Source organism: Astatotilapia calliptera, chromosome 9 (genome assembly GCF_900246225.1).
Source record: "Astatotilapia calliptera chromosome 9, fAstCal1.2, whole genome shotgun sequence".
NCBI lineage: Eukaryota > Metazoa > Chordata > Actinopteri > Cichliformes > Cichlidae > Astatotilapia > Astatotilapia calliptera.
Genome location: NC_039310.1, coordinates 10,430,723 through 10,455,700, shown reverse-complemented (window position 1 = coordinate 10,455,700; position 24,978 = coordinate 10,430,723). Strand labels below are relative to the sequence as shown.

Below are 24,978 nucleotides of genomic sequence, written 5' to 3'. Positions count from 1 at the left end.
GCCGCTGATGAAGTGAAGGAAGAATATATAAAGAATTATTTTATAGTGAAGAGGAAGAAAGTATTAAAAACAACAAAAACTTGCAGTAAACTGTCACCGTGTCTCTTTCTAAGCCAGGATCACTGTCACGTGACTTACAGATCTCAAGAGGTTTCACACACCTGTTTGGGCATCTTGGTCACAATCCTTACACCTGACACTCACCGTGTTTTTTTTGGGGGGGACTGCTCAAAAGTACATCTGCAAAGGTCATTCTGACAAATACCTACACAAACGCAGTACCACAAATCCCGCATTAGCCTCATTTAGCCTCAGCTAACTACCCAAATCAGGATATCTCCTTAGGATTTAATATCAGTGATTACAAATAGAAAACCCCTGCCTCTGGTCTTGTTCATGCCTTAATCACACGTCAAACACCATTTCCACAACACTGTTCATCACCAGACCTCACCTGCCTGTCCTGCTCAGCACTGACAAAAGCATTTATAGTTTTTTCTGTGCAAAGACCAAAACGCATTGTTGTTGTTGTTGTGTGGCAGGAGGGGGGAGCGAGCCCACCTTGTGCCAAGTCTACAAGAAATTTCATGAAGTAGAGGAAATCAGAAGACTACAGATTAAGTCTGGGAGATTTACAGGCTTGTTGTTGTTGTTTGTTGTCATGTTTTAATACCACACTGATGGCACAGCAGTAAGAACTTACATACACTTTTCCAGAGGATGTTACTTTAAGTGGACACCTTCATATATGCAATGCTTTTTTTTTTTTTTTTTTTTTTTTTAAATACTGAAATACAGTTGACATATACTATCCAGATCAACTCAGCTCATGTGCCATGATTGTTATTGCTTTCTACTGCTTCCACCAACCAGTTTCCTGGCTGTAGTAACAAATGTCGAGTTAGCAGGCATAAAAACTATCAAAATGAGCTTTGGAAATAAAACAAACAGTAATACTGTGTTTTCTGAGAGAGACAGAGAAGCAGTGCAGCAGTGATGGAAATAAAAATAATAGATCTAACACCTCCACTTAAAAGGAGCATGCTGCTTCTATATTGAGCCTTAACGTCTCCAAATGACTCTGTTTGATTTTCCAATAAATCACTGAAAGGCTGCTAAGCTTTTTTTCTTTTGGGCTGAAATGAGAATCTTACTCTGCATCCCAAAGCTGTAAGTGTGTCTGGATGAGAGGATTGGCTAAATGACAAGTAGGAGCATCAATATCTCCCACGGGGGCCTCTCTGCATTTAAAATGTCCTACTGAGAAAGACAGGGGCCTTTTTCTAATTGTGTCATTTCCTCAGATTTCTTACAGAGGCAGCCACAGCCTTTCATCTTCATCTCTCTCACTACCTGAAACTCTTTTACAGTTTTAGTAGTCCATGCCCTGCTTTTCACCTCTTTCCTTAAAACCCATATGTAGGGTGGGGCTTGCATTTTATTAACGGTGCGATTGAGCCACCTCTGATATGTCAAACATCACGATTTCATCACAAATTATTAACAATCTGCATCTTTAGTCCCTGAAATAATGCTCTCAGCACAGTCAACAGATACTGAGTCAGTGCTCCACACTCCGCATTTTTTCTCTTTCTCCATGCAGCAGCCACATTCCCGCTTCCTCAGGCTGATGTGTTACACTGGAGAGGGGAGGGAGGATCGAGTGTCCGCCGTTCCTCCCATCACCTGTGAAATTTCAGAGCCAGGCCACGGTGAAAGGGGGTATTGTGTCCCCCTGATGAGGAATGCCCTCGCGTCGCTCGTCAAAGAAAAGGCCTCATTTGGCCAGGAATTTGGAGGGACCTCGAGAGGTGTAGGGAGATTTTCTCAGAGGTGGGGATAGGAACCTGGATGTTTTCACGAGGCTGGACAGGAGAAGGACAGATCTTAACTTGAGTCTCTGTGACAGTAACAGATCAGAATTCATACAATATAAACAAACAAGAACACTGTAAACTTGTTTTTCTTAGAAAATGGTCAGTTACATTAGACAGGTTTTTTTGTATTATTAAAACACGCTTAGCTTTAATCACATCGCATTGTTTTGTTTAATAATAAAATACAATATAACTGTGGCTTAAGGGAGAATCTGGAAGTTACTGCTGAACCTGCTTAGAGCAGTCAGACTAATCAGAGTCTGATGTAGTGAGTATGCCACCTGCTGGTGAAAAATCACCACTAACGCATTATACTGCATAGAGCTGTGAATTTATTGTGCCTCTGAATTTTTTTATAGCATTTATACATGGATTGTACTAAATGATATAGAATCCATGACCGGGAAAGAAGAAGAAAGTGTGTACTTTATTGTACTTTTGAAAGAGCAATTAGCATAAAAAAAATATTGTTTTCAGCAATTTTGTAACAAATTTCTATGAATCGATATCTACGTATTGTGATTTAATAATTTAAAAAAAGAAAAAATAAGATTTTTTTTTTTGGTACAGGAAGCTTAAATATGCTTCTTCTTCTTTTTTTTTAAATCGTAATGTATCGGCTGGACGTGTGGGTGCACAAGAAACCTCGAAATGAGCAGGCACGCTGACAGGTTCCCGTATTTGTTTATTTCCTCGATTTTTGTCGTTGTATTTTGGAGGTAGTCATTGGAAGTGTCCACGTGCTCTCACCTTTGGCTTGACGAATTTAGTCATTCATTGTAACCACTAGAGGGCGATAAAAACACGCATCTTCAAGTAGCCATCTCTGTGGGAAATGAGAAGGTATCATGTCAGTCTTTACTGTAACACGTTATCGGCTTATTAATTCGACTGCTTTGCTCAGGTTTGCCTCCCATTGTCAGTCTTCACTTGAAGCCACTAGTGCGCATCATTTTAATACTTAAATCAGTATTAAAATGATGCGCACTAGAGGAACAAGGAATACAGAATGCGAGCTATAATTTAAGTTCATCTATAAAACATGAGACCAAAACTAACCATTTATTGTTACCGTGTATGTTCTATAGTGGTCTAACTGAATGACTACACCAACTACTTCCGGTATTTCCTTCATAATAAACACTAGAGCTTTAGCTTTCAAATAAGTGATGAAAGAAGCTTCAGTGAGCTATGTATTACTATCAAATATTACATATTAGTACTTTTTAAAATTATATTTACATATATGCGTGTTCTGTACGAGAGTCCCGGAGGAAGGGGGACTCGCAAAAAGAAGTTAGGCATTTTATACTCCAGTCCACAGGGTGGCGCTAATGTACATTCCTGATGCTGTCAAACGTTATAAGAAGAAGAGAATACGGAAGTGGGTTTGTTTACTGGCTGGTTTTGGAGGCAAGTTTCTGATCAGAAAGGTTTATTGCGGTTCGGAACTCTGTTTTATGTTTTAAAATCTTTACTTTGGTTCTCGAAAGTGTCCAGAACATATAAAGGCTGAGATAAATTAGCTTAACGTTAGCTCCGTGTAGCACCAGCGTTAGCGGCACATTACGGTAAGGACTTAGTCATCGTGGAGTAGAGCAGCTATTGGAGGAAAGGCATATTAAACTTGGCTTTGCTAGTGGAAAAAGCAGCACGTCTTATATCGCTTCACTTCAGCTTTTTTTTTTTTTTTAAATGACCATAATTCATTAATTAATTCGGCATCATTTGTTTAAATAAATACCAACGTTTTTCTATAAATGAGCCTAAACCTAGTACCTCAGCCTGCAGTCACGCACATTTCTCATTGTCTTTAACGATTGCTAGGGGTTGAACAGAGGCTTGCTCAGCCTGTTAGAAGCACGTGTCAGATGTCCAGTCTAATACATCAGCGTTAGTATCAGACTGATGTGCTGCATCTGGTGTAACCTAAATCTTCACTACTCGTATGGTCACAGGACTATTATATATGATTGTATGCGAAGGCTGGCACCAAATTAAACGATTTAGATATTGAACATAGGGCCGGTCAAAAGCATCAGTGGGGCAGACAGTATCAAGAGGCATTGCACCACCAGTTAGCCTGTGAAATTGCTCTTTTAGGTGAAAGGTTGCTTATTAGGTAGTGGTTATCACTGGACACAGGAGGTGAGTGCTGCTCACTGTTGGAGGTTTGTGAGCTTAACTTGCTGCCATTTCTCTTGCTGCCATTTCTCTTACTGCTGTCCTGCAGCAAAATGAATGAAGACCCAGTCCAAACAAACTGCAGTAAAACACTGCTTGTCCACCACTTACCAGCTGAGCTCAGCGAGGAAGAGAAGGAAGACCTCCTGAAGTATTTCGGAGCTGAGTCAGTCAGAGTCTTCTCAAACAGGGGCCGCTTGGTACGTTTCTCCTCACCGATTATCCCATGAGCTGTATCTCACATCCTGACATTCATTTGAGTTGCCAGGCAGTCTGAACATGTTTGTCCATTTCCACAGAAACATGCAGCCTTTGCAACGTTTAGGAGTGAAAAGTCAGCGGCAAGGGTAAGCGTTTTGTTTGAGACTTCCTCTCGTTTTTCTCTCACTTTGTCCTGTATGGTCTTTTTCAGTCCCCTTAACATCTTTTTTTTTTTTTTTTATAGGCTCTAAGCAGACTCCATCAGTTAGAGGTTCTTGATCAGACACTCATTGTGGAGTTTGCAAAAGGCCAAGATCACATAACAGTGCTAAAGGACCCGCCTGTGTCAGAAAGGTGAGCTGTCTGAATAACCCCGGGCTGCACAGACCTTCATTCTTATGTAAATTGATGGACTGTTAATGCCTCTGTCAGTTAACAGCAGATGATTGCATCCCTTGTAGTGGTCTGAACCTCCCCTCTGCCTTTCTGTAGCGGTGAAAATGTCAAACAAGAGCAGAAGAAGCAGGAGAGTAAAAAGCCAAATATTCCCATCATAGAGACGGGCGTTGCACCGAGTCTCGGGTAAGAATGAAAGCATGTCATCATGAAGCTGGTGTGACATGAGGGAAGGAAACATTTTATTTTTATCACTTGTTTTGTTTTTTATTTTATTTTTATTTTTTTGGCTGATGTTATTCTCTAGTGCATTATTCATTAGATACCTTGTAGATTTCTAGTCTTTGTTCTTTTTGCCATTTTGTGGGGTTAAAAAAAGAAAACAAAAACACTATATTGCATTCTGCCTTTTGGTGACAGGCCCTGTCTCCCATTACCCAGAGTTTGTGAGTCATTACCTGCCCAAACTCTGTCTTATTCGATTAAATATGTATGTGTGACACATGTTCTCCAAACTGCGGTCAGAGTGTTGCCAGTTTGGCTATGCAGAAACTGCCTGGAGGCTGGCTGACAGTAAACCTGGATGAGAATCTGAGAGCTGTAGTTGGGAGCTGTCAAACGCCTTGTGTCCAATTAGATAGCCAGGCCGCCACTGAGCGCCTGACAGGCCGTCTGTCCTGCCAGTTGGTGGGACCAGGTGGTCTTTGATACCTTTCACTCCATTTCTGACAGTTTGTCTTGCTGCTGCTGCTACAGCAACCCAGACTTAAGAGCTCCATATTCTAATACTAGTCTGCACAAACTGAGAGAATGTGCTGTCTGGTTAGACGAGTATATTGCATTTAGGTGTGTTAGAGCTTGTAGAAAGGTTGGATTAGGGACAAATTGAGATGTCCTGCTAGCTGCACTTGCTGGTTATTTTGAGCTTGAGTTCACCAATGACGGCGTATTTTAAATCTCCTGTACAGCAAAAATGTGATTGCAGAAGGAGAACTCTGATGTTTTTCACTGTTTTTCACTAGTCTTTGGTTCCTTTTATGGACTAAATAATACATTGAGGGATATTAAGTGAATTTAAAATACATTAATCTGTGCTTTTAAAAAAAGGGGACTCTAAAATAGTGGTCAGCTATGCTCATTTTCTTAATTCAATCATTGTATAAGCAGAAAGGCTAGAAATGCATTTTGTACACATTTACATTTTTGCAATTTGTTCTGTGGCAAATTATATGCTAATAATTAAGAAAACAATTTTACGTTGTTTTCTTTAGAAGAAATAAGTAAAGTCTGTTTGAGTAGGTGCAAATCAGACAGACTCATATGCTGATGCGTTGCAAAACATGTATTTTTTTTCCTGGCCATTAATAATTAAAGAGCAGAAGGGGAGATTTTAATCATCTTGCAAATTTCACATTGATGCAAACTGGAAAAAACTGAGCTGGGAGAGGCATACAACCACAGTCCGACTTTATCGGCGACCCCTACTAGCTGTTTGCTGCTAGCAACCAATAATATTAGCTGCATTCATAATGGTCGGTAAGGGAACGTTTTAAAAGTAAAGAGGAAATGGGAGAAACACCCTTCAACTATATTATGAGTGTTGATGTTTCATAGTTTGCCCACCAGAGGGCGCTTTGCAACATCCCTGTTTTTCAATTTTAAACACAAGAAGCACGTGTTTGGAACCACAAGCACAACAACCAGCTGATCCAGTCAAGTCGGGTAAATAAATGACTACATGTTGCAAATGTTTGGAAAATCTAAAAAAAAAAAAACAGTGGTTCAAAAGATAAGAATGACTTTTTAAAATCCTTAAATATAAGATAAGATAAGATAACCTTTATTAGTCCCACACGTGGGAAATTTGTTTTGTCACAGCAGGAAGTGGACAGTGCAAAAGTTATGAGGCAAAAATTAGAATACAATAAGAATAAATACAGTACACGGTTTTACACGGTGTTACAGTACAGTACATATCAGTATCGGTCGGGCTCTGTGGTTAAGTCCTTAACTTCAGCTTGCTTTCATTCTAATTGGAGAAGTTGTGGTTGAGCGCTGGAACAAAGGAGAAATGTTTGTGGGGAAAAACATCTTGCTGATGACGTGGCTTCAAGCCGCAACACAACAGAATCTACATTCACTAAATCAAATGATGACGAAGGTGAGTTGGAGTGCTGTTAAGGCACCATTTACCAGGCCTCCGCACCTTTAACTGCTGTTTCTAGTGGCAAATTAAATAACTCTCTCCTACCTTCAGTCTTTGCTCATTAGTCTTGAGTGTAGGTGAATTTGTTGTCCCATGCTGTGTAGATTGGCACCTTAAGAAATCTATTTCCCGAGGACCAACCTTGCTGTGCTGACACGGCATGGCTTGTGCTTTTAATCTTAATGACAGGCCTCCTAGCAAGAGGTAGGGCCACTGCCTGGGCCACACACTGATGTGTGACTGTTTTGACATATAGTCATGTGAAGAAGTTTATCCCATAAAAAGTATTTGAGAAAGCAAACGCGTGATTATCTTTGAACAGTGCTTATAAAAAGAACAAAAAACAAAACAGGGACGTGTTACATAATTGTCTGCCAGTCTCTGACATCATCTTGCTTTAACTTTTGACCAATTTATATGCAATATTCATTCATTCTCAGGATGTTTGAGGGTTTTCTTGCATGATTTAATCCCATGATTTCAGTGGGATTAAATCTGAGCTTTGACGAGACCGTTCCTTCTCCTCTACCTCTCCGTTTCTCATGCCGAAACCATTTTTTGGTGGATTTGCTGCTGTTCTTAGGATCATTATCCTCTTCAAAAGTCACTTCTGGTTCAGCATTAATTCTTGGAGCAGATGGCCTAAAATGATCTTCAAGCAGTCCTTGGTGTGATGCAGACTTTACAGTTGAATCAGAGACTGCAAGGGACATGCTCCGTAAAGCCATAAACTAACAGCGTAACCCCAAAACACTGTTTTTGATTTGCTAGTACAGAGCACATTATTCCTAAAGGTTGGGTGTTTTCCTGTCTGGTCACCGGCCAAGCGTGGTTTAGTCCTTTCTAGGATTTCTTGGCTTCAGACCGTTTCCGCCTGTCGTTCCCCAGAGCAGACTCGGATCACTTGTGCTTTAATCTGGATTCCAATTTTAGATTTGAAGGTGAAGGAGATAAATATAGAAGTGTACATGCTTCGTTCCCGTTTGACTGCTTTGTGTATAGAAATTGAGAAAATGACTGAATTTGTTTAGAGTACATCACCTTCATCTGTATGCACTCATTTGAAATGGATCGAGTGTTTGCTCCTTCAGATGTATTCAAAACGTCAGTTGTTTCCACGCTAATTTCCATACTTTTTTTTTTTTTCTCGTGACTGTTTTTCAGTGAAGGCTTTATTGTGTTTAAGGCAGAGAGTTGCAGGTTTAAACTAACACTCTTTTTTCCCCCTCTCTTTGTCTCCTACAGGTTGAAGTTTCAATCAAATCCCACTTTGAAATATTTATATCCACCACCCTCTAATGGCATTCTGACAAATATAACACACGCCCTCATGAGCGTGCCAAAGTTTTATGTTCAAGTGAGTAAACACAGCTTCCTTTGTGTGGTTTTATTTGTTATTTTACCTTGATGCGCAGATGCTGGCCATAATAATGATGTCCCTGTGTTCATTTTTGGTAAGTGGGAATTAGTGCAGGAAAGAAAAAACTCAAGCTAATGTGACAGCATTTCGAGTCCCTACATTTATATTGTAAAATAGGAATATGATTCTGGAATAAGTGTCCCAGAGGTTTTTGAACTGCATCCAGGCTCTTAAAGATCAAACAGCAAACATTTGCCTTTTAAATCTCAATTTGGGAAGCAAGTATTAATAATAAACCATAAGTGGGCGGCATGAGTTATGGGTTTAACATTTCCCTGGGAGCCGCGCTGCCTGGATTTTAATTGCTGCTGTTCCCCGTGTCAGCAGCTTGGTGGTGCTAGTGTGTTTCGGAGAAGCTCTCCCGGTGCTCTGCCTCATTGTAGGCATCTCACTCGAGCCTCAATCTCACCTTGATCCTCGTATTTGTATGCGAAAGCCTGGAAATCTGTTTTACATATGGAGCCCGAGTTTCCGGCTGCCTGTTTGAGAGCGGCAATATATATTTATATTACCTGCTCTCTCCCCCCAGCCTGTGCTATGAATTTTCACTGTTCTCAAACTCGTATCTCAAACTATACAGGTACTTCATCTGATGAACAAGATGAATTTGCCATGTCCTTTTGGCCCAATCACAGCCAGACCACCCATGGTAAGCTTCTGTACACCATCACTGAATGTAAAGCTCTTTCCAAGTGTGTAAATGTGAAGTTTTTTTTTTATTTTTTTATTTTTTTTTTATAAAAGCAGGTGTTATGTTTCACAAAATGTACTTCTGAGAGTTAGACAGCTTGTTAAGGCAGTAACACTCAGCTGTGTGTCTTTAGGTTGATGAGCAGAACTATAGATCCCTACCTTTCCTTAACTTTTTGACTCTCCCAAATACGGAGACTGAAAGTTCTTAAATGTAAAAAGAACATGTTTGAGCAGTAAATGTGAGCACTTTTCCAAGATCAGCCAAAATATTCCTACTTTCTTTTCATTCATAGTTCATATTCTTTTTTTTGTCAAAATGCACATATAAATATACAAATGTACTAGTTAGCTTGTTTATTAATCATTAGAACTTTCATGTGTTCACGTCACACTTTCAGATGCAGGAACACTTTGGTATGATCAGTATTTCTACACTGAGTACTCATAAAAGGTATTTTATGAGTACTTTATTCAGACACAGTCTGAGTAAACTAATAATACACAAACAGGGAAAACTAATGAGTAAATATTCACATTCAGAACTTCTCCAAAAACTACTTTGAGTTTGGTGTTTCAGTAAAGCAGATGCAGGTGCTGCTCTTCCCTCAAATGATTGGTTGGCATGAACCATACCTCAACAAAATCACAGCAGGCTTTATACCCAAAGCTGGAGAAGGCTGCAACGGCCGTTCTAAAGACCTGAGTGCTCATCAGTCTGCAAAGTGCATACAAATAGGACAAATTCAGGACAGGTTGCTACTTTAGCTGAAGTGGAGTGGGCAAAGATCACACAAGAACACAGTGTGCAGTCCTGCAAGAAGTGAAAAAACAACCCGAGGGTAACATAAAAGTACCTGCAGAAATCTCTTGGTAAACTTGTGAAATCCTTTTTGATGTCTCAACTGTTAGAAAAGCGCTGAGAAAGAATTGTGTTAATGGAAGGACACCCCAAAGCGCTACAGTCCACAAAAAAGGTTTGCAAAATAGGAAAAGAGAAAAGAAAATCAACCGCCTGTCCCAAAACACTTTCCTTTGCTATCATTGAAGGAATAATGAATTTTACAGGAGAAATGCAGGCAAGAAGTCCATGCCCTGAAGTTCAGGGGAGGTTGGGTGATGCAACAGGGCAGTGACAAAAAGCACACGAGTAGATCAACAGAAGGATGGTTAAAAGGATGAAACTCGCAAGACAGAGACCTGACCTTAACTCGGTTTTCATTCTGTGGCATGACCTGAGGAATTGTGTTTAATCAAAACATCCCAGAAATATTGATGGACTGAAACAGCTTTGTAAAGAGGAGCGGTCCAAAAAGATGCCAAAAACCATTTGGAAGTGTCAGAAGCAGCTACAGCCAAGGTCTGATGGAGGCTGCTGCTATTAGAGGGTCCGTTAATTATTAAAGTCAGGCTTTCACTCGTCTTTTCCAGCCTTAGTGATTACAAAAGGGTTCATATACTGTACACATGCAAGCAAAGCAGCAAAAACAGCAGAGACAGAGAATACAACAGAAACTTTACATTTAACTGTATGTAACTGACATGGTGGTTCAGAAGCAGAGCAATGATGCTCAATATTCAAGGAAATTCCAATGTTCAAAATGTCAAAGTCATAGACAAAAAAAACAATTGATAGGATGTGAAGGGCGAGATCCTCTCTCATGCAAAATGTCCGGGAATGCTGTGTCCAGCTGTGCTAGGAGTTTCCTTTTTTCCTCTGACACGTTGGTTCTATTGTGCGCTCATTTTCTTACATTTTATTAGTTATTAGAAGCTGGTCGTCAGGTTGCTCAACTGCAAAAATAATTGTTGTTTTTAGTACCGTAAAGTCGTCTCCTTTGACTGTTGTCGAATTTAAAATATCTGTATTTAATTTAAAATCAAAATCAGCCATCGCTTCTCCCATTTGTATGCTAAGCCATGTAATTTTCTTTCCCGCAGTTTGAACTCCTGCCTCCTGCTCCACCCATCCCCATGCCTCCTCCCTTCCCTCCCGATTATCCCCCTTTACCAGAGGAGGAGATGGAAATGAGCAGCGAGGAAGAATCCGAGTATGAGAGTGGAGACGACGAAGACAAAGAGAGGTGAGGCGACGACAGAGTGCAGCACAAACACTGTTTGAGACAGTCAGACTGGCTTTCAGATAGTTTTGCACCTCATCATAGCTAACGGTCATGCCGGCGTATTAACATATTATTCATCAGTATTAATCTTTCTAGAGAAAAGATTAGTTGCAAACGTGTGTGGAGACTTTCACATCTGTATCTCACTCCCTGTCATATTTTCTAAATATGCAGAAAGCTCGTTTAGATCCACAATTGTGTAAATGCAAAGATTTTCGTGTCTGACTTTTGCTCCACTTTAGCAGCAGGTGACAAACTAAAGGGCAAATATGAATCTTTGAACCTTACATCGACGGCGTTGGCTGGCTGTCAGTGGAATGATACTGGCATGGTTTGGGTCACTGCCAATCGATATGAAGTTGCTCTGAGTGATCACCTTTATGGTGTGATGAAACATTCCTGTCCTGATGGGAGTGGTATCTTCCAGAAAGGCTGTGCCTCCAGTGTTAGGGTCTGAGGATGCTGAATGGTCTGATGAGTAAAAAAAAAACTAGTGTGAATCATATACTATTGTCTTTGCGGTCACCAGGTCTCCTCCCTAGTTGACCACCTATGGATGATTTTAGACTGACGTGTTATAGAAGATAATCACCAAAGTGATGTCCCAGCCCTCCAGCTGAGCTCCAGAGACCTGGAAAATCAATGATCCTTCTGCACATTTACAAATCAGAATATAAATTTAGAGAATTTTTTTTTTTATACATTTCTAAATCTGATTACAGCAGATATTTAACTATCCATATACATTTGCAAATGTGTGATTACAGTACTAGCTTCATAGATTTTTTTATTTTTTATTTTTTGGACCAAGTTGGACGATTTCCCCCTTATTCCCTATGCTTGGTTTATTTCAGGATTGTTCGTCTGATGGGCCTGGTCAACCAAGCATGCAAGCGACCCTTGAGACCAAAAACAGCTTCAAAACGAAAGAAGCCCAGGATCAAGGATCTACTCTATGCTCCCAAGCCAGACTCTCAGAGGTAGACCAAAGGCACTCATGCATGTCACAGTCCTCACGCATAGCTCATCTCAGGACAGTATTCACAGGCAGCTAAAGAGAGAGGGCAAAAACCTCCAGATAATAAGTCTTCCTCATAAACACAGCCTCGTGCGGCTCGGAGACTTGTTGTTTCAGCATCACACACTCACACACTCCCTTAATGACAGGCCACAAACTCTGTTACTAAACTATAAATATACACAAACACACAGTCTCCTGGCCACATGTTTGTGGACTGGGAAATATCTCAGGTTGACCAGAACAAAATATCCTGAACCGTAAGGGGCTCAGGAGCTCAGTTTTATTGTAGGTTATTTTTAGAGATTGCAGTAGAGGGTAGCAGTGATTGTCTTTGTTGTCCTCAGTGCTGCGACTCTGCAGCCCTCGGATGTGTTTGAGCAGCCCCACGCCGCCGGTCCGAGGAAAATTGAGTTCCGCATTTCAGCTCCGGATGTAGCAGCTGCTGTTGAAGGAAGTAGGCCAGCTCAGCCTGAAGACGACGAAGGCAAAGGTAATCCTCCCTCCCACAATTTCTGCTGTCAATTATGTTGGCTAGTTTTACTGGATTGAGCTTTTTTGTTGAGTCATGACAGTTTCCAAGCTGATGCCTCTGAAACTGAAGATCGAGAGATATTCAGTTTCGAGTAATATAAAGAGGAAAGCAGGAGGAAGTTTAGAGTAGTTAATCAGTTGTAGAAATTCATGATGGGTTTTTTTTTGTTTTGTTTTTTTTGAAAAGGACAAACAGAGCTGAGATAAAGGAGCCTGCCATTGTTGAAGGGTAAAAATAACTGTTTCACAGAAATGGTAACAAAAAAGGTACAAAAATGAAATTGAGACTTTTTGTCCCAGTTATCAAAGTTATTGTTGGTCCTTCTCTTGACTGAACTTATTTAAGTTGTACTGATGACGCTGGAAAGATACAGTTCAGCCAGAGTTACTGTTTGAAAAGGAAATTGAGATAGAAGAAGTCGTCCATCAACCACAGGTGGCTTTGCAAGACCGTAATTAGTTTGTGTTTAGTTATGCACAAGACATGAAAGCTTGAGGCACAGACGATGATCAATGTAACATAATATGATTAAAGGATTACAGAATGACAAGGATCATTTCACAGTAAATTATCTGTTTTTAATTTATTTACATTTTAAGGTACCATCCAAATGCTTGTGCTTAATTATCACAAGATATTTATTTATTTTTACTTTTAATCGCTGCTTAACTTTTAGTGCGATTCCAAAGAGGGATATACAGACCTTTGCTAAAGGTGGATTTAATACTTCCAACTAGGGCTGCTCGATTATGGCAAAAATGATAATCACGATTATTTTCACTGAAATTGAGATCACGATTATTTGACGATATTTATTTAACCCTTTAAGACCTACTATAGAACCAAGTCCACCAGAGCTTATATTATTTTTATTTATTTTTTTTACATGCTGTAGTGCCATTTGTGGGAGCATTTCAAGTTGCTATACATCAATACAACTGTTATAGCCCATATTTTAATAATATGTATGCATTAAGTCCATAGTAATTACATAAATTGCAAAAAAGTGCAATAAACTACAAAAAAAAATTGAAAATCGCTTTTGTTTTGTTTACATATATTTCTACTTGGAGAAGTTTAAGAGGTTTATCCCTCAAAACTTTAAATACAAAAAAAGTTGCAAAAAATAGTTTCCCACCACAGGAAATTTATTTTGAGTGTCTTCATAGTTTTATTTTGGAGATACAGCAATTTTTATATACTGCAGGAAAAACAAAAAACAATCCTATGATGCAAATTTGCAAAGAAAACAGCATGTGCATCATTTCACTGTAGGAAGTGTTACGAACAGCTGATAGGAACGGCAAAGCGTGTTTCTGGAATATTATGTTTTTGTTCCTGCAAGCGCTTTTTATGCAATTTTTGCAAAGCTATATGTGGAACGAAACCGTGACCGAGGACAAGCTGATGGCATCAGATGTAAGTACAACTCCTCCGGTTTCATATGCAAAACAAATTATTGCGCTAGCTTACACGGTTCAGGTTCTACAGGGATTTAAAAATAGTTACGCAAAACGGAGCGTGCTGCTCTGACCGGCTTTAAAGGGTTAACAATGACTTTAAAAAAATAATATAAAATAGTGTGCAACACCACTGAAGTTTTTTTTTTTTTTAACTCTTTTCAACCAACGGCAGTCACTCTCCAAATAACTTCTGCTTAGCTTTCCGAGCTTCCCTCGGGTCCCCTTAATCAGCGGTCTCCAACCTTTTTTGCGCCACGGACCGGTTTATGCCCGACAATATTTTCACGGACCGGCCTTTAAGGTGTCGCGGATAAATGAGGGAGGGGCTAATAATCGGCTCAGTCATTTTTAATGATCGTTGAAAGCCCAGATCGTAATCGTGATTAAAATTCGATTAATTGAGCAGCCCTACTTCCAACAATAAAATATGATCTCTATAATTTGCTTCTTCCAACCTGCTGCCAGAGCTATAGAGCTCTCAGTGAGTTACTAATAAACTTTATGAGGATGTAGAAATGTGGTAAAGGTGAAGAGCAGAAACTGTAGAAGGAGGTAGGACAGGTCATCTACTAATCGGAAGGTTGATTCTTTGATCCCAGGCTGCTTCCAGTCTGCATGTCAAATACCTCTGATCAAGATCCTAACCCAGAGCTGCTCTCCAGTGCACCAATGAATGTGTGTGCATGTTCGACAGAGAGCACGTGCATGAATAAAAGTGAATGATGAAAGTTGTGTAAAGTGCTTTGAGTGTTCAGGTAGAGTAGAAAAGCTCCAGACATTTACCGCGTGTTTTAAATTAGCATAAGCAGTGTTAAAATATGACATCATTAAGAAATGAGAAGTGGCAGCCATGACAACTATGTAATGATGCAATGTTAATTAGTCAGTTTCCAATGTTGATTGTGCTAGTTAACCATGATCACACATAGCTTTCAAGCACTTTCTGTCATTGACACATGCTGATGGATGTATTGTCCATGTCCTGGCCACGGATATTTCAGCATGTGGATTGGAGAAGTCAGGGATCAACCCACCGGCGTTCTTTATGTGGATGACCCACCCGAAGTTTGCTTTTCCCCCTCTATTTATAAAAAAAAAAAATCCACATGTGTACTGAGCGACAGATGTGGAAAATTGTTAAATCTCTAGCATGTGAGAAACAAAGGCTAAGTTGTATTAAGACATGCAAAAAGCTACTTTTATAGTTACCGTTAAGATAAATCAGACCAATGCTGCAGTCTCCAAATATATCGCAAAAGTTTAAAGATGGGTTTGCGTATGTCCTTCTGTGCAGCTGAGGCAGTGTAGGGATTTAGTTATTACTATACATCATGTTTATTATCACATTGATGCAGGAGGTGTTTTGATGTTCCTATTGACATAAGTTAAAGCCCGCACCATGGACGAAGTCGCAGCCAAGTGTTACACAGCAGTATATCACGGTAGAAACTGCCACCAAAAAGGTTTAACCATTATCTGTATGAGCAAATGTCATTGAGGGCACAGTCTGTGTTACTTGTCAGCTGTGCAGTTCCCTGTTTGCCTTATCTCCCTGCTCTCTAGCTACAACTTCACTCTCTGGCAAGTCCCTGCGAAGTAAAATAGATCTCAAAGTCAAACACAAAAGATTTCCTAAAGGCAGGGGAAAGATAAACTATGACAGGTGGCTTTTTGGATTAGTCTTGTTTTGGGGAAGTGGAGGTGTGGGATCCGATAAACAAGCTATTTAAATGAAAAGGGGAGGTGGGGGTAGATAAGGAGAAGGATAATTTTGAAAGCAGCGATCTAGTTCTCTGCAGAGAGTGTATCAGAAAAGCTCCCCAACGCTGCTTGCTCCAGTGCACACACACATACACCTTGCGTGGGTGACAACTCCCCCCACCCTCCTCGGATTTGTAGAGGCTCACTGCTCTTAGTAATTCCATCTACAACGTGTGTGTGTGTGTGTGTGTGTGTGTGTGTGTGCATTCATGTGCTCCTCAAAAGAGTTATCCTTCCACCGCCTTTCAAACTCATGTTTGCAAAATAGGAGGGAATTTTGATTACAGTTCTTTATTTCACAGAGACTGAATGTGCTTATGTTTGCTCGTCTTCCAGTAGTCAGCGCCACCAAGTTTAACCTTCCACCTTTTTCATTATTTCTTTGCCTTATGAAACCCTGTTGTATTAATCCCGACAAAGAAATCATTATTTCCAACTCGGATTATACTGATGCCACAGTTAGAAATTTAAATATCAATATGTTAAACTAATTGTGACCAAGAGGATTTGCTTCCACCCTCCCATCCCCATCCAGAGCTGGTGTTGTTTACTGAAGAGGATAAACATTTTGGAAGTGATTATTTCACCATCTGCTACTGGTAAACACTTTGAAAACCTCAACTGTGCTAGAGGGAGAGTGTCATCCTCCTGTTTTTGATACCATAAAGCGGTTGAGCAGATCTAACCTAGTGGCACATGAGAAATACGTGCATAATTAATGTAACAATGTGATACACAGGTTTTAGCACGCTTACACTTTTCTCCCTTAGCATCGTCCATTCAAGTGGATCAGAGCGAGATCAAGCCCAGCAGCAATGAGGAGGAAGCAGAGGCTAAAGGTTTTGGGAAGCTTTACTTCAGCACGCAGGCATCAAAGCAGCAGGAGGAGCGCAGCGACAACGAGCAGGATCTCGTCTCAGATGTCATCTCGAGGAAGGAGCTGGAGAAAGGACGGCTGTCAAGAGATGGTAAATGTAACGCACAGAAATGTGACAGATTAAAGGAAAAGGCAACAAAGTCTCTTAGTAAAGGGGTTGGGCCACCTCGTGCTATCAGCATGTCATCGATTCAAAGTCTTTGTAAGGATAAAATGCATAGTGTGATGCAGGGTGTGATCTAGTCACTGCAAAGGCCACAGGATCTGAGTCACATCATTTTCATGCTTACCAGATTAATCAATCAGTAAGAAACGATCCAAAAATGCAGTTTTAGGTTAGCTATGTGATTACAGTAGTCACTTTTTCATGGAACTGTTGTTCTGTTGGTCCAGTTTATTGTGCATCAGCTGCTGTGTCAGTTTCCAAAAGTCCTTGCTTTCCATTTCAAGGAGCTGTAATATATTCTGATTCCCTCCTTTGTTTAGATGCGAGTAGAGTAGAAGCAGTAGATACTTTGAAATGCATATTAGCGTAAACTGCCAGTTAGCTGAGAGGCATCATGGCTAAAACAAAAAAGAAGTGCAAATTGTGGAAAATCTGCCTTGAAAGAAATCCTTCACAGAAACAGGAGTTGGTGGTAAATATGGAACAGAATTTTCTTTTGGCATTGCAAAACCCTGCTTCTAATTAGCTTCTACTGACTGTGACTGTCTAATATTACACTCACCTTTTTTTGAGTGCAAAATATCAAAGCATTCAGCGTCAGCATATTGTTAATCTGAAACATTTTAAGACGAGATAAGGGAGTAAAGTAACATCGTTCTCCCTGTGTAGAATCAACAACCTAGCCTTGCAGTCTACCTTTAGTGGTTCACATGTTTGCTTGGCAGGCAAAAGGTCACTGGTTCAATTCCAGCCCGAATTTACCACCAGAAGGTAATTCCAGACCCTTTGTGGGTTGCGTTGGGAAGAGCGTCTGCCGTAAAGCTGCCACATCAAACATGCAGAGCTTCCCACTGCGGCAGCCCCTTGTGACAAGCGAGCAGTCGAAAGTAGCTTGACTGTAATACTTGTTGCCGCCGATCAGTTCCTTCCTAGATACTCTACAATCAGCTGTAAGTGGTATTATTGCAAAGTGGAAGCGGTTAGGAACCACAGCGTGTCGGCAACAAAGTGGCAGCCACATAAATTTACAGAACGGTGGCGCTGCGTGCTGAGGCGTATAGTAGCTAAAAGTCACCAACGCTCTGCTGACTCATAAGACATCAGCTCAAAGACTGATCTGGTAGGTGGCCCAGTGCTTTTGTCTGTCTAGCTGTTGGGGTGTGTTAAATAAAACTTTGAAACTTCCATTACTCAAGAAGGCCAAAAATGATCAACATTACTGACATTAGCAGGGTTGTAGGGATGATGATGATTACAAGTCATTTTCTCTAATGAGGTTGTGATTTTAAGATTCCGTTATCGTAATTATTTACAATTTATCCAGTGACTCACAGACAGAATTATCATTTACAGGTCTACTCGGCTTTGCAGGGCAGGTTAGCTTAAATTCAGCTTCAGGGCAGAGCTGCTTTCAAATCCTGCTGTTTAGTTGAATAGGTGAAAACACACCTCCAAATAAACACTGACATTCCTCTGGCTCTGCTGTCCATTTACATAGGTTTAAATGTGGAAAAATGCACATTTTCATGTATATTTAAACCATTTTATACAACTTGTTTTGTTTCTCCCTGGCATGAGAGCAAATTTGACAGAAAGGTAGACCTTTATTAAATAGTTGGGCTATTCAACCAATACTTTGTCTCACGTTCTCTGACGCCGTGTTTTTAGAAGCACGTATACACCAGCTAACACACGATATGCCCAATTACACTGAAAAACAAGTTCATACATGTAATCATTGCTTTAAAGTCATGGAGCTTCTAAGCCTAGTTCTTTCTCAATCCTGTCTTAAATAAAACATTGAGCGGATGGTATTGAGTTGCAACGACTTTGAATTTATTTAAATTTTTTGGTATAGGCAGCCCTGTGATCCTTTGTACCTGTTTTTTTTTAAATTCACCTTGCATCAAGGCACCCCCTCCTTCTCTCTTTTAAAACAGAGATAAAAAGGATGTCTGTGTTTAAAAATTATGAACCTGGCGAGCCGACCTGCAGACTATACGTGAAGAACATTGCAAAGCAAGTGGAAGAGAAGGTAGGTCCAATTTTAGCTCTTTGATCCACTTTTATGCGGTTGTTTGGTTCACTGGAGTTGTTTCGTGAGAGTCTGGGATCATCGTCCTATATATTAAATTGGCATAGCATCAGTTATCTTTAAAAATGTCTTGTTTTAGAAGCTTGATGATAACTGCTATTGCATAAAGCATATAACAGGTGCCACTACCTCATAAAAGGTGTTCTTGCAATGCATTATATCAGGATGATGTCATACATTACTACTGTTTGACCCTATGCTTCCTGGGAAAATGGTGATATTTCTTCCCTTACATTTGATACGGAAGCTGTTCAGTGAATTCGCAGGCCTTCTTAGCCGTAGCTCACAGCTGTGAGTAACGGCCCTGGTGAAGGTGAGAAAAAAGGTGGCAGCGAAAGTGTTCTCTGTGTGGGCGTCTCTGGGCTCACCTGAAGGTCAGGCTGCCTTAATCTCCACCGTTAACCTCCCGGCTGTGTCGAGCTGATTTATCCAATAAGCTACTTTGTTGCCTTCTAGTTCGCAGAGAGACTCAATTAAGTGCGAAGCAAATGTGTCATCAACATTTTGGGTTAATATTTATTCAATTTTGTAATGATGCATCACAAAAAATAAATAAAATCCTAATCATTTTTGCTGCTAATGTTTATTATTTGTCTTCAGGAGCTGAAGTACATCTACGGGAGATACATTAACCTCTCGTCAGAAGAGGAGAGAAACATGTATGTTAACATCAATCCTCCGTATCATGTCTTTACTTCATATTAACACAACTTGTGATTCACTCCCCCCCCCCCCCCCCCCCCAAGTTTCTCTTCATGAGCTATTTTTTGACTCTAGCAATTTGTCACTTTCTCTTGAGAGTTTTTAGTTATTCATGCTGACACTGTCTTGTGTTATTAATAAGTACCTAAACTGATGTAGAGATCATGAGGGATGTTTTTATGTTTGTGCATCAGCACTACTTCAAATGAATATTCCACCTGAGTCATCAAACCGAGCTTATGTTGAGGACGGACTCTGAACACAGATTCAGGTGATAAAAAGGAAACTGCAACTCTGCGAGCCAATCAGTTTCTCACTTTAGTGACCTGCTTGGCTTTTTTCTTTTTTCTTTGGCGTTTACAACAATTAGTGACCTCAACACTTTTGAAAAAGAGTTCTGAACACCAGCTTTTTTTGCAACAGTGAAAACATTTTGAGTGTTTAAACTGCGAAAATGTTCAATTTCAAGGGGAAAAAAATGAGTCATTTGGAATTTGAAGGCAGCAACATGTATAAGAAAGTTGTTGTGGGGCCATGTTTAACATGGTGTCGCATTCACTCTTCTTTAACAACAATCTGCAAACATCTGGGAACTGAGGAGACCAGCTGTTGGTCTGCTGGGAGAGGAATGTTGCCCCATTATTGTCTGATTTAGAATTCTAGCTGCTCAACAGTCCTGAACTTTCATATTTTCCTGTTGGCTTTCATGTTTTTTAATTTTATGATCTGCAAAATGTTTCCAGTTGGGGAAAGGTCTGAAGTAATCTACAAAGATGTTTGTGCAGGATGCAGTTTAGCATCGTATTGCTGAAATATGCAAAATATGTTGTTGTCTGTATGAGAGCTCTGTTGCTCTAAAACCTTTATATATGCATATATGGGGTATGCAGGGTGCATGTTTTCCAAAAATGGTGACCTGCCGCTTGCGCTGGAGACATTCACAGCTGAGTGCAAAGTGGTGGGAATAACAATTAGCACCTCCAAGTCTGTGGCCATGGTTCCAGAAGAGGGTGAAGTGCCCACTCTGGGTCAAGTTCAAGTGTCTCTGGGTCTCGTTCATAAATGGGGGGAGATTCAAAATGAGCTAATGTTTTTCTTAAAATGGTACATTTTTTACCTTCAAATATTATATATGATTTTTTAATATCCTGTTTTAAGTTAACTATGGGGGTTTTGAAAATTGGGAGATTTTTGTTTTTAATTGTATTTTCAACAGCATCTCAGGTTTTTGGGGAATTGATGATTTATGCAAATGACAGCTTGTCTTTAGTGAATTCAAATAAACTGTAGCACAGAAAAGCTGGTCCTAAGAGAACTAAGGTGAACGTGAGTGAATGTTGTCACTTGATAACTTAACCAGCTGTCTGCAGCTGCTCACTCACAGTCAGCTGTGCAGCAGCAAAATTAAAGACAGCTTTCTGTCGTCTCTAAATTTCTTTGTCATCACAGTTTTAAATTGTTAATGTGTGTGATTACACAGCTGTTTGTCATTAACATGTACTTATATTGATGAAGTCAACCTTAAAATAATGATTTAGTCAGCTACCTTTTTCTGTCCATCTGCTTACCTGATGTTGCCAAATGATTAGAAATGAAGAAGAGAGATTCAGTGTTTCAGGTTTCACTGTGTGCTGGATAGACATGTTGTGTTCAGTATAGTTAGACATGCCTAATGTTTTGGTAGTAGACTGCACTTTAATACAGAGTTTCAATTATTCTACCAGCTAAATATCGACTCAGTTGAATCAATTAATTGGAATAAAAACCTGCAGGTTGCTGGGTCTCACTAACGCATGACCGACAGCCGCTGTTTTATGAGCTCGCAGGAGCAGATAACATTTTCCTTTTGTAACGCTGAAAAGCCAGAGCTTACCGTTGAGTCGACCAGGCCACAAGCTTTGAATGATAATGATGTGTCTTTATTCCTGTTCCATAGGTTTGACATTGTGTTAATGAAGGAGGGGCGGATGAAAGGGCAGGCCTTCGTCGGACTCCCCAGTGTGCAGAGTGCAGAGAAAGCCCTGAAGGAAACCAACGGCTACGTACTTTATGACAAACCTCTGGTTGTTGTATCCTTTCTGTCAGATGAAACAAAGACAACGTGTGAATTCAGGTTGCACTGATATTTGTTTGGATTTAAAAACGTAACCATTAGTGTGCATTATTTAGCATAACAATACAGTGCAGGTAAAAACATGGTAAACAGAAGGAAGTGATCTAAGTGGCTATGACATGTAAGTGAACGTGCAGAAAATGGTACAGACATCAAGGGGTAGTTGAGAGATGATTTATCAAGTGGGCACTTGCTTTCACAGATGTGCTTTTGGCTTTGGTCCTCGGTACCTTCAGGAGGATATGGTCTAATATCTGGCAGCTCTGAACCACCACCTGTTTTTCTTCCTCTTTCCAGAGATAACCATGCATCAACATTTGAACTTGTTTAATGGAACAAGGCTATTGACTTTGATAGTGTTTTAATGTGCATCCTGCACCCAATTAGCTTGTCGACAGCATATTAGTCTTTCAGCTCAAAGAGTGAACAGAGATGTCTGCAGCATAATTTACTTCAGGTGTTGTCCTGCATTCAGCTGTGTTGCAGGAAAAATAAAAAAGAGGATAAAATTTGTCTCTCAGTATCAATTCGGTTTTATTCATATTTATAATATTTTAGCCACTATGTGATTAGTAAAATGTGGGATGGTCTTTCTTTTTGGTTGCCGGTATTTTTTATGTCAGAAGATATCAGTATGGGAATGCACTTTATTTATTCCAAAGGTTTGGACGTTATTCCAAAGCAGGAGAACTGACCTTGCTACATATCCAAATACAAAGTAGCTCAGAAAACTTAAAAAAAACATTCAGTGGGAGCTAAATAAATAGGAAATTAAAAAAAATTCAATCTAAATAAATTAAAATCTGAATATAATGCAATAAAAGATTAAAAGAAGTCTTCTCAGTTGATGGAGCAGTCCAAGCAGCAACAGCAGTGTTGGGAGAAGCTCACTTGGCAGGCTGACCTGACGTTGACATGTTAACTTTGTTACCTTTCACCTTCATTTCTGATCTCTGTGTCAATCTCAGCTGCTTGACTCTTTGAGATTGCATTTATTGGTTCCTCTTGTGTGTAATGCTGTGCCTTTTCAAGTCTGTTTGATTAAAAACTAATTTGATGGAGGCTGACAGTAAGATTAGCTTAGCATAAAGCAAGGGCCAACCAGGTAATAACAAACAGCTGTGCCACTTGCTATTGCACCATTCACAGTGGCTGCTGGCTACACTGATAAGCTTGGTGTCAACGTTCTCATCCAACTCTGAGCAAAAAATTAAGTTTTCCCAAAAATTATTTATATAATTACTGCTACTGTAAAAATGTTAAGATTTTTAATCCCAAATTTTGCTCTGGATATTAAGTTATACGCTACAATTATCATTGTATAATTAGTCCTTTATTCTGAGAAATGTTTCCTGGATTGGCTTGTTTGCGTACGTTTGTTGTAAAATGAAATAAGCATGTACTCATAGCTTAAATGTGATATTTTTCTAGTCTGTTTGCAGTATCAGAAAGTGAACAGAGGTTCATTCAGGTACAGATATCTTTAGGCAGAGGACAGCCAGTCCCAGTTTGAATTCCCTGTCATGATTTTTTTCAGTTTGCCTGAGACTGCAGTATGGCACTTACCAATAGCTGCAAAAATTAGTAAGCTTGAAGAAAACCCGGCATAAAATCCTCATATGTTTTAGTCTGAGGTTTGTTAGCAAAAACACTCCGGTCACAGTCTTCCACACATTTGGATCTCTTCTCTTTATTTAACCTGCTACGTGAGGTGAACTGTTTATCAGTCTGTATGATTATGGTTATGTCACTGAGTAAGTGAGGCAACCTCAGGAAACCAAGAGACCCAAACTCTTATAAGGTCAATTTTGGCCAGAAGTCTTCTGGCATTTATGAACAAATAGCTGAGACCTTTACTCAGATTAAATTCATGAGGCAGTGAGTGTCACAAGGAAGAAGGCCGATGTGGCCTAAAGCTGCTCTGTGCAAGTTCAGAAATAAATGACACTCCATGGCTGTGAGATAATTAATGAATTATAGATTGCAGTAGTACATAGAATTGAAAATATTTGCTGCCCCAGACCTTAACTCTACAATTCTCAGCAATTTGCTCGATCTGCAAGACCGAAACAAGACAACACAGCTACCAAGAGAGGGCCAAAACAGAGGTGAAGTCAGCAGGTGAGCGATGATATGGTGATGAAATGATAATATGGAAATGATTTGCCTTTTCTCATGATGCCACTGTGCATATATAGAACAAGCCTTATGTTTATTGCAATGGTGTTTTCGCTTCACAATTATGTTTACACTTTATCTATTCAAGATACCAAGGCTTGATATTGTGGCCCAGCAGAACCATTTGTATCCTTATTGTGTCATATCCTTTGGGGAAAAAATGAGGGTGGAGCGGTTTAACTGCAGATATTGTAGCACAAATATATTATTATAGTATAGCTTTTTTTGGTTTCTTTTCTTTTTCTAGCCTATTGTATCTTATGTCTTTTTTTAGCACTGACTTTGTAACCATAAGCTATTTTTGAATCTTAAACTTCTTCATTGATTTCTGCCCTTTTTGACTGAATTTCAGGTGGAGGTCATCAGAGCATGTTTTCTTCCTTTCTGCCATTAAATACAATATTTTATTAAAATTATTTTTGTCGTGGTTTATTCCAATCATCGCCTCAAACACGTGTCAGCATTTGCGCGTACACTTCAGTCAAACTATCATTACTGATTATCTTTAGTCCCAAACTTGAAGTCCTGTCAGCCGAGTAAATACAGACTGGGGAAGGTATATGAGATCGAGATTGGCTCTGAAGCAGATGGTAGGCTGTCAAAACAGTGGGGGGGGGAAAAAAACCCACAGTCCTGAAGAGACAGCAAACAAACCAAACAGACTGCTGTGTGTGGAAAAATTGCTGGGACTGGGTTAGCTTACCTTTACAATCCCTGGCTGGCTCCATCTGTGTGATTATAGAGAGTAAACCTTGGAGGGTGAACTTCTCCCCTCAGCAGCCATCATATCTAAAGATTTGGAAATAAAATTGTTTTTTGTCCTCTAGGTATGAGCAATACTGGAAGTGTGCTTTGGCTCACGTCAATCACAAAGTAAAGTTTGTGATGTCGCTGATATTTAGGCATCAAAAGAAGAGAAAACGTTAATCTGATGATGTGAGAAGATTGTCCTTATGTTAAGCTTTCCCCAACT

At 39.9% G+C, this 24,978-nt stretch overlaps 1 protein-coding gene across 5 annotated transcripts; it reads left to right on the top strand.

Annotated features, from left to right (window-relative positions):
- Positions 1-3,243: 3,243 nt before the first annotated feature.
- rnpc3 (RNA-binding region (RNP1, RRM) containing 3) lies at positions 3,244-24,421 on the top strand. Of its 5 annotated transcripts, none has more exons than XM_026179650.1 (16): positions 3,244-3,290; positions 4,111-4,261; positions 4,361-4,408; positions 4,507-4,616; positions 4,755-4,844; positions 8,110-8,221; positions 8,865-8,933; positions 10,916-11,058; positions 11,952-12,077; positions 12,463-12,608; positions 16,645-16,842; positions 18,858-18,952; positions 19,613-19,671; positions 21,651-21,783; positions 23,871-23,948; positions 24,094-24,351. In XM_026179650.1, exons 2-15 carry the CDS (start codon positions 4,115-4,117, stop codon positions 23,937-23,939), a joined length of 1,545 nt encoding a protein of 514 aa, XP_026035435.1. In that variant the 5' UTR covers positions 3,244-3,290; positions 4,111-4,114; the 3' UTR covers positions 23,940-23,948; positions 24,094-24,351. The 5 variants fall into 5 exon arrangements, with proteins under 5 accessions (XP_026035435.1, XP_026035436.1, XP_026035434.1 ...); XM_026179651.1 differs by lacking the exon at positions 24,094-24,351 and adding an exon at positions 24,358-24,421 and having other exon boundaries at positions 3,255-4,025; XM_026179649.1 differs by having other exon boundaries at positions 3,255-3,448.
- Positions 24,422-24,978: the final 557 nt, after the last annotated feature.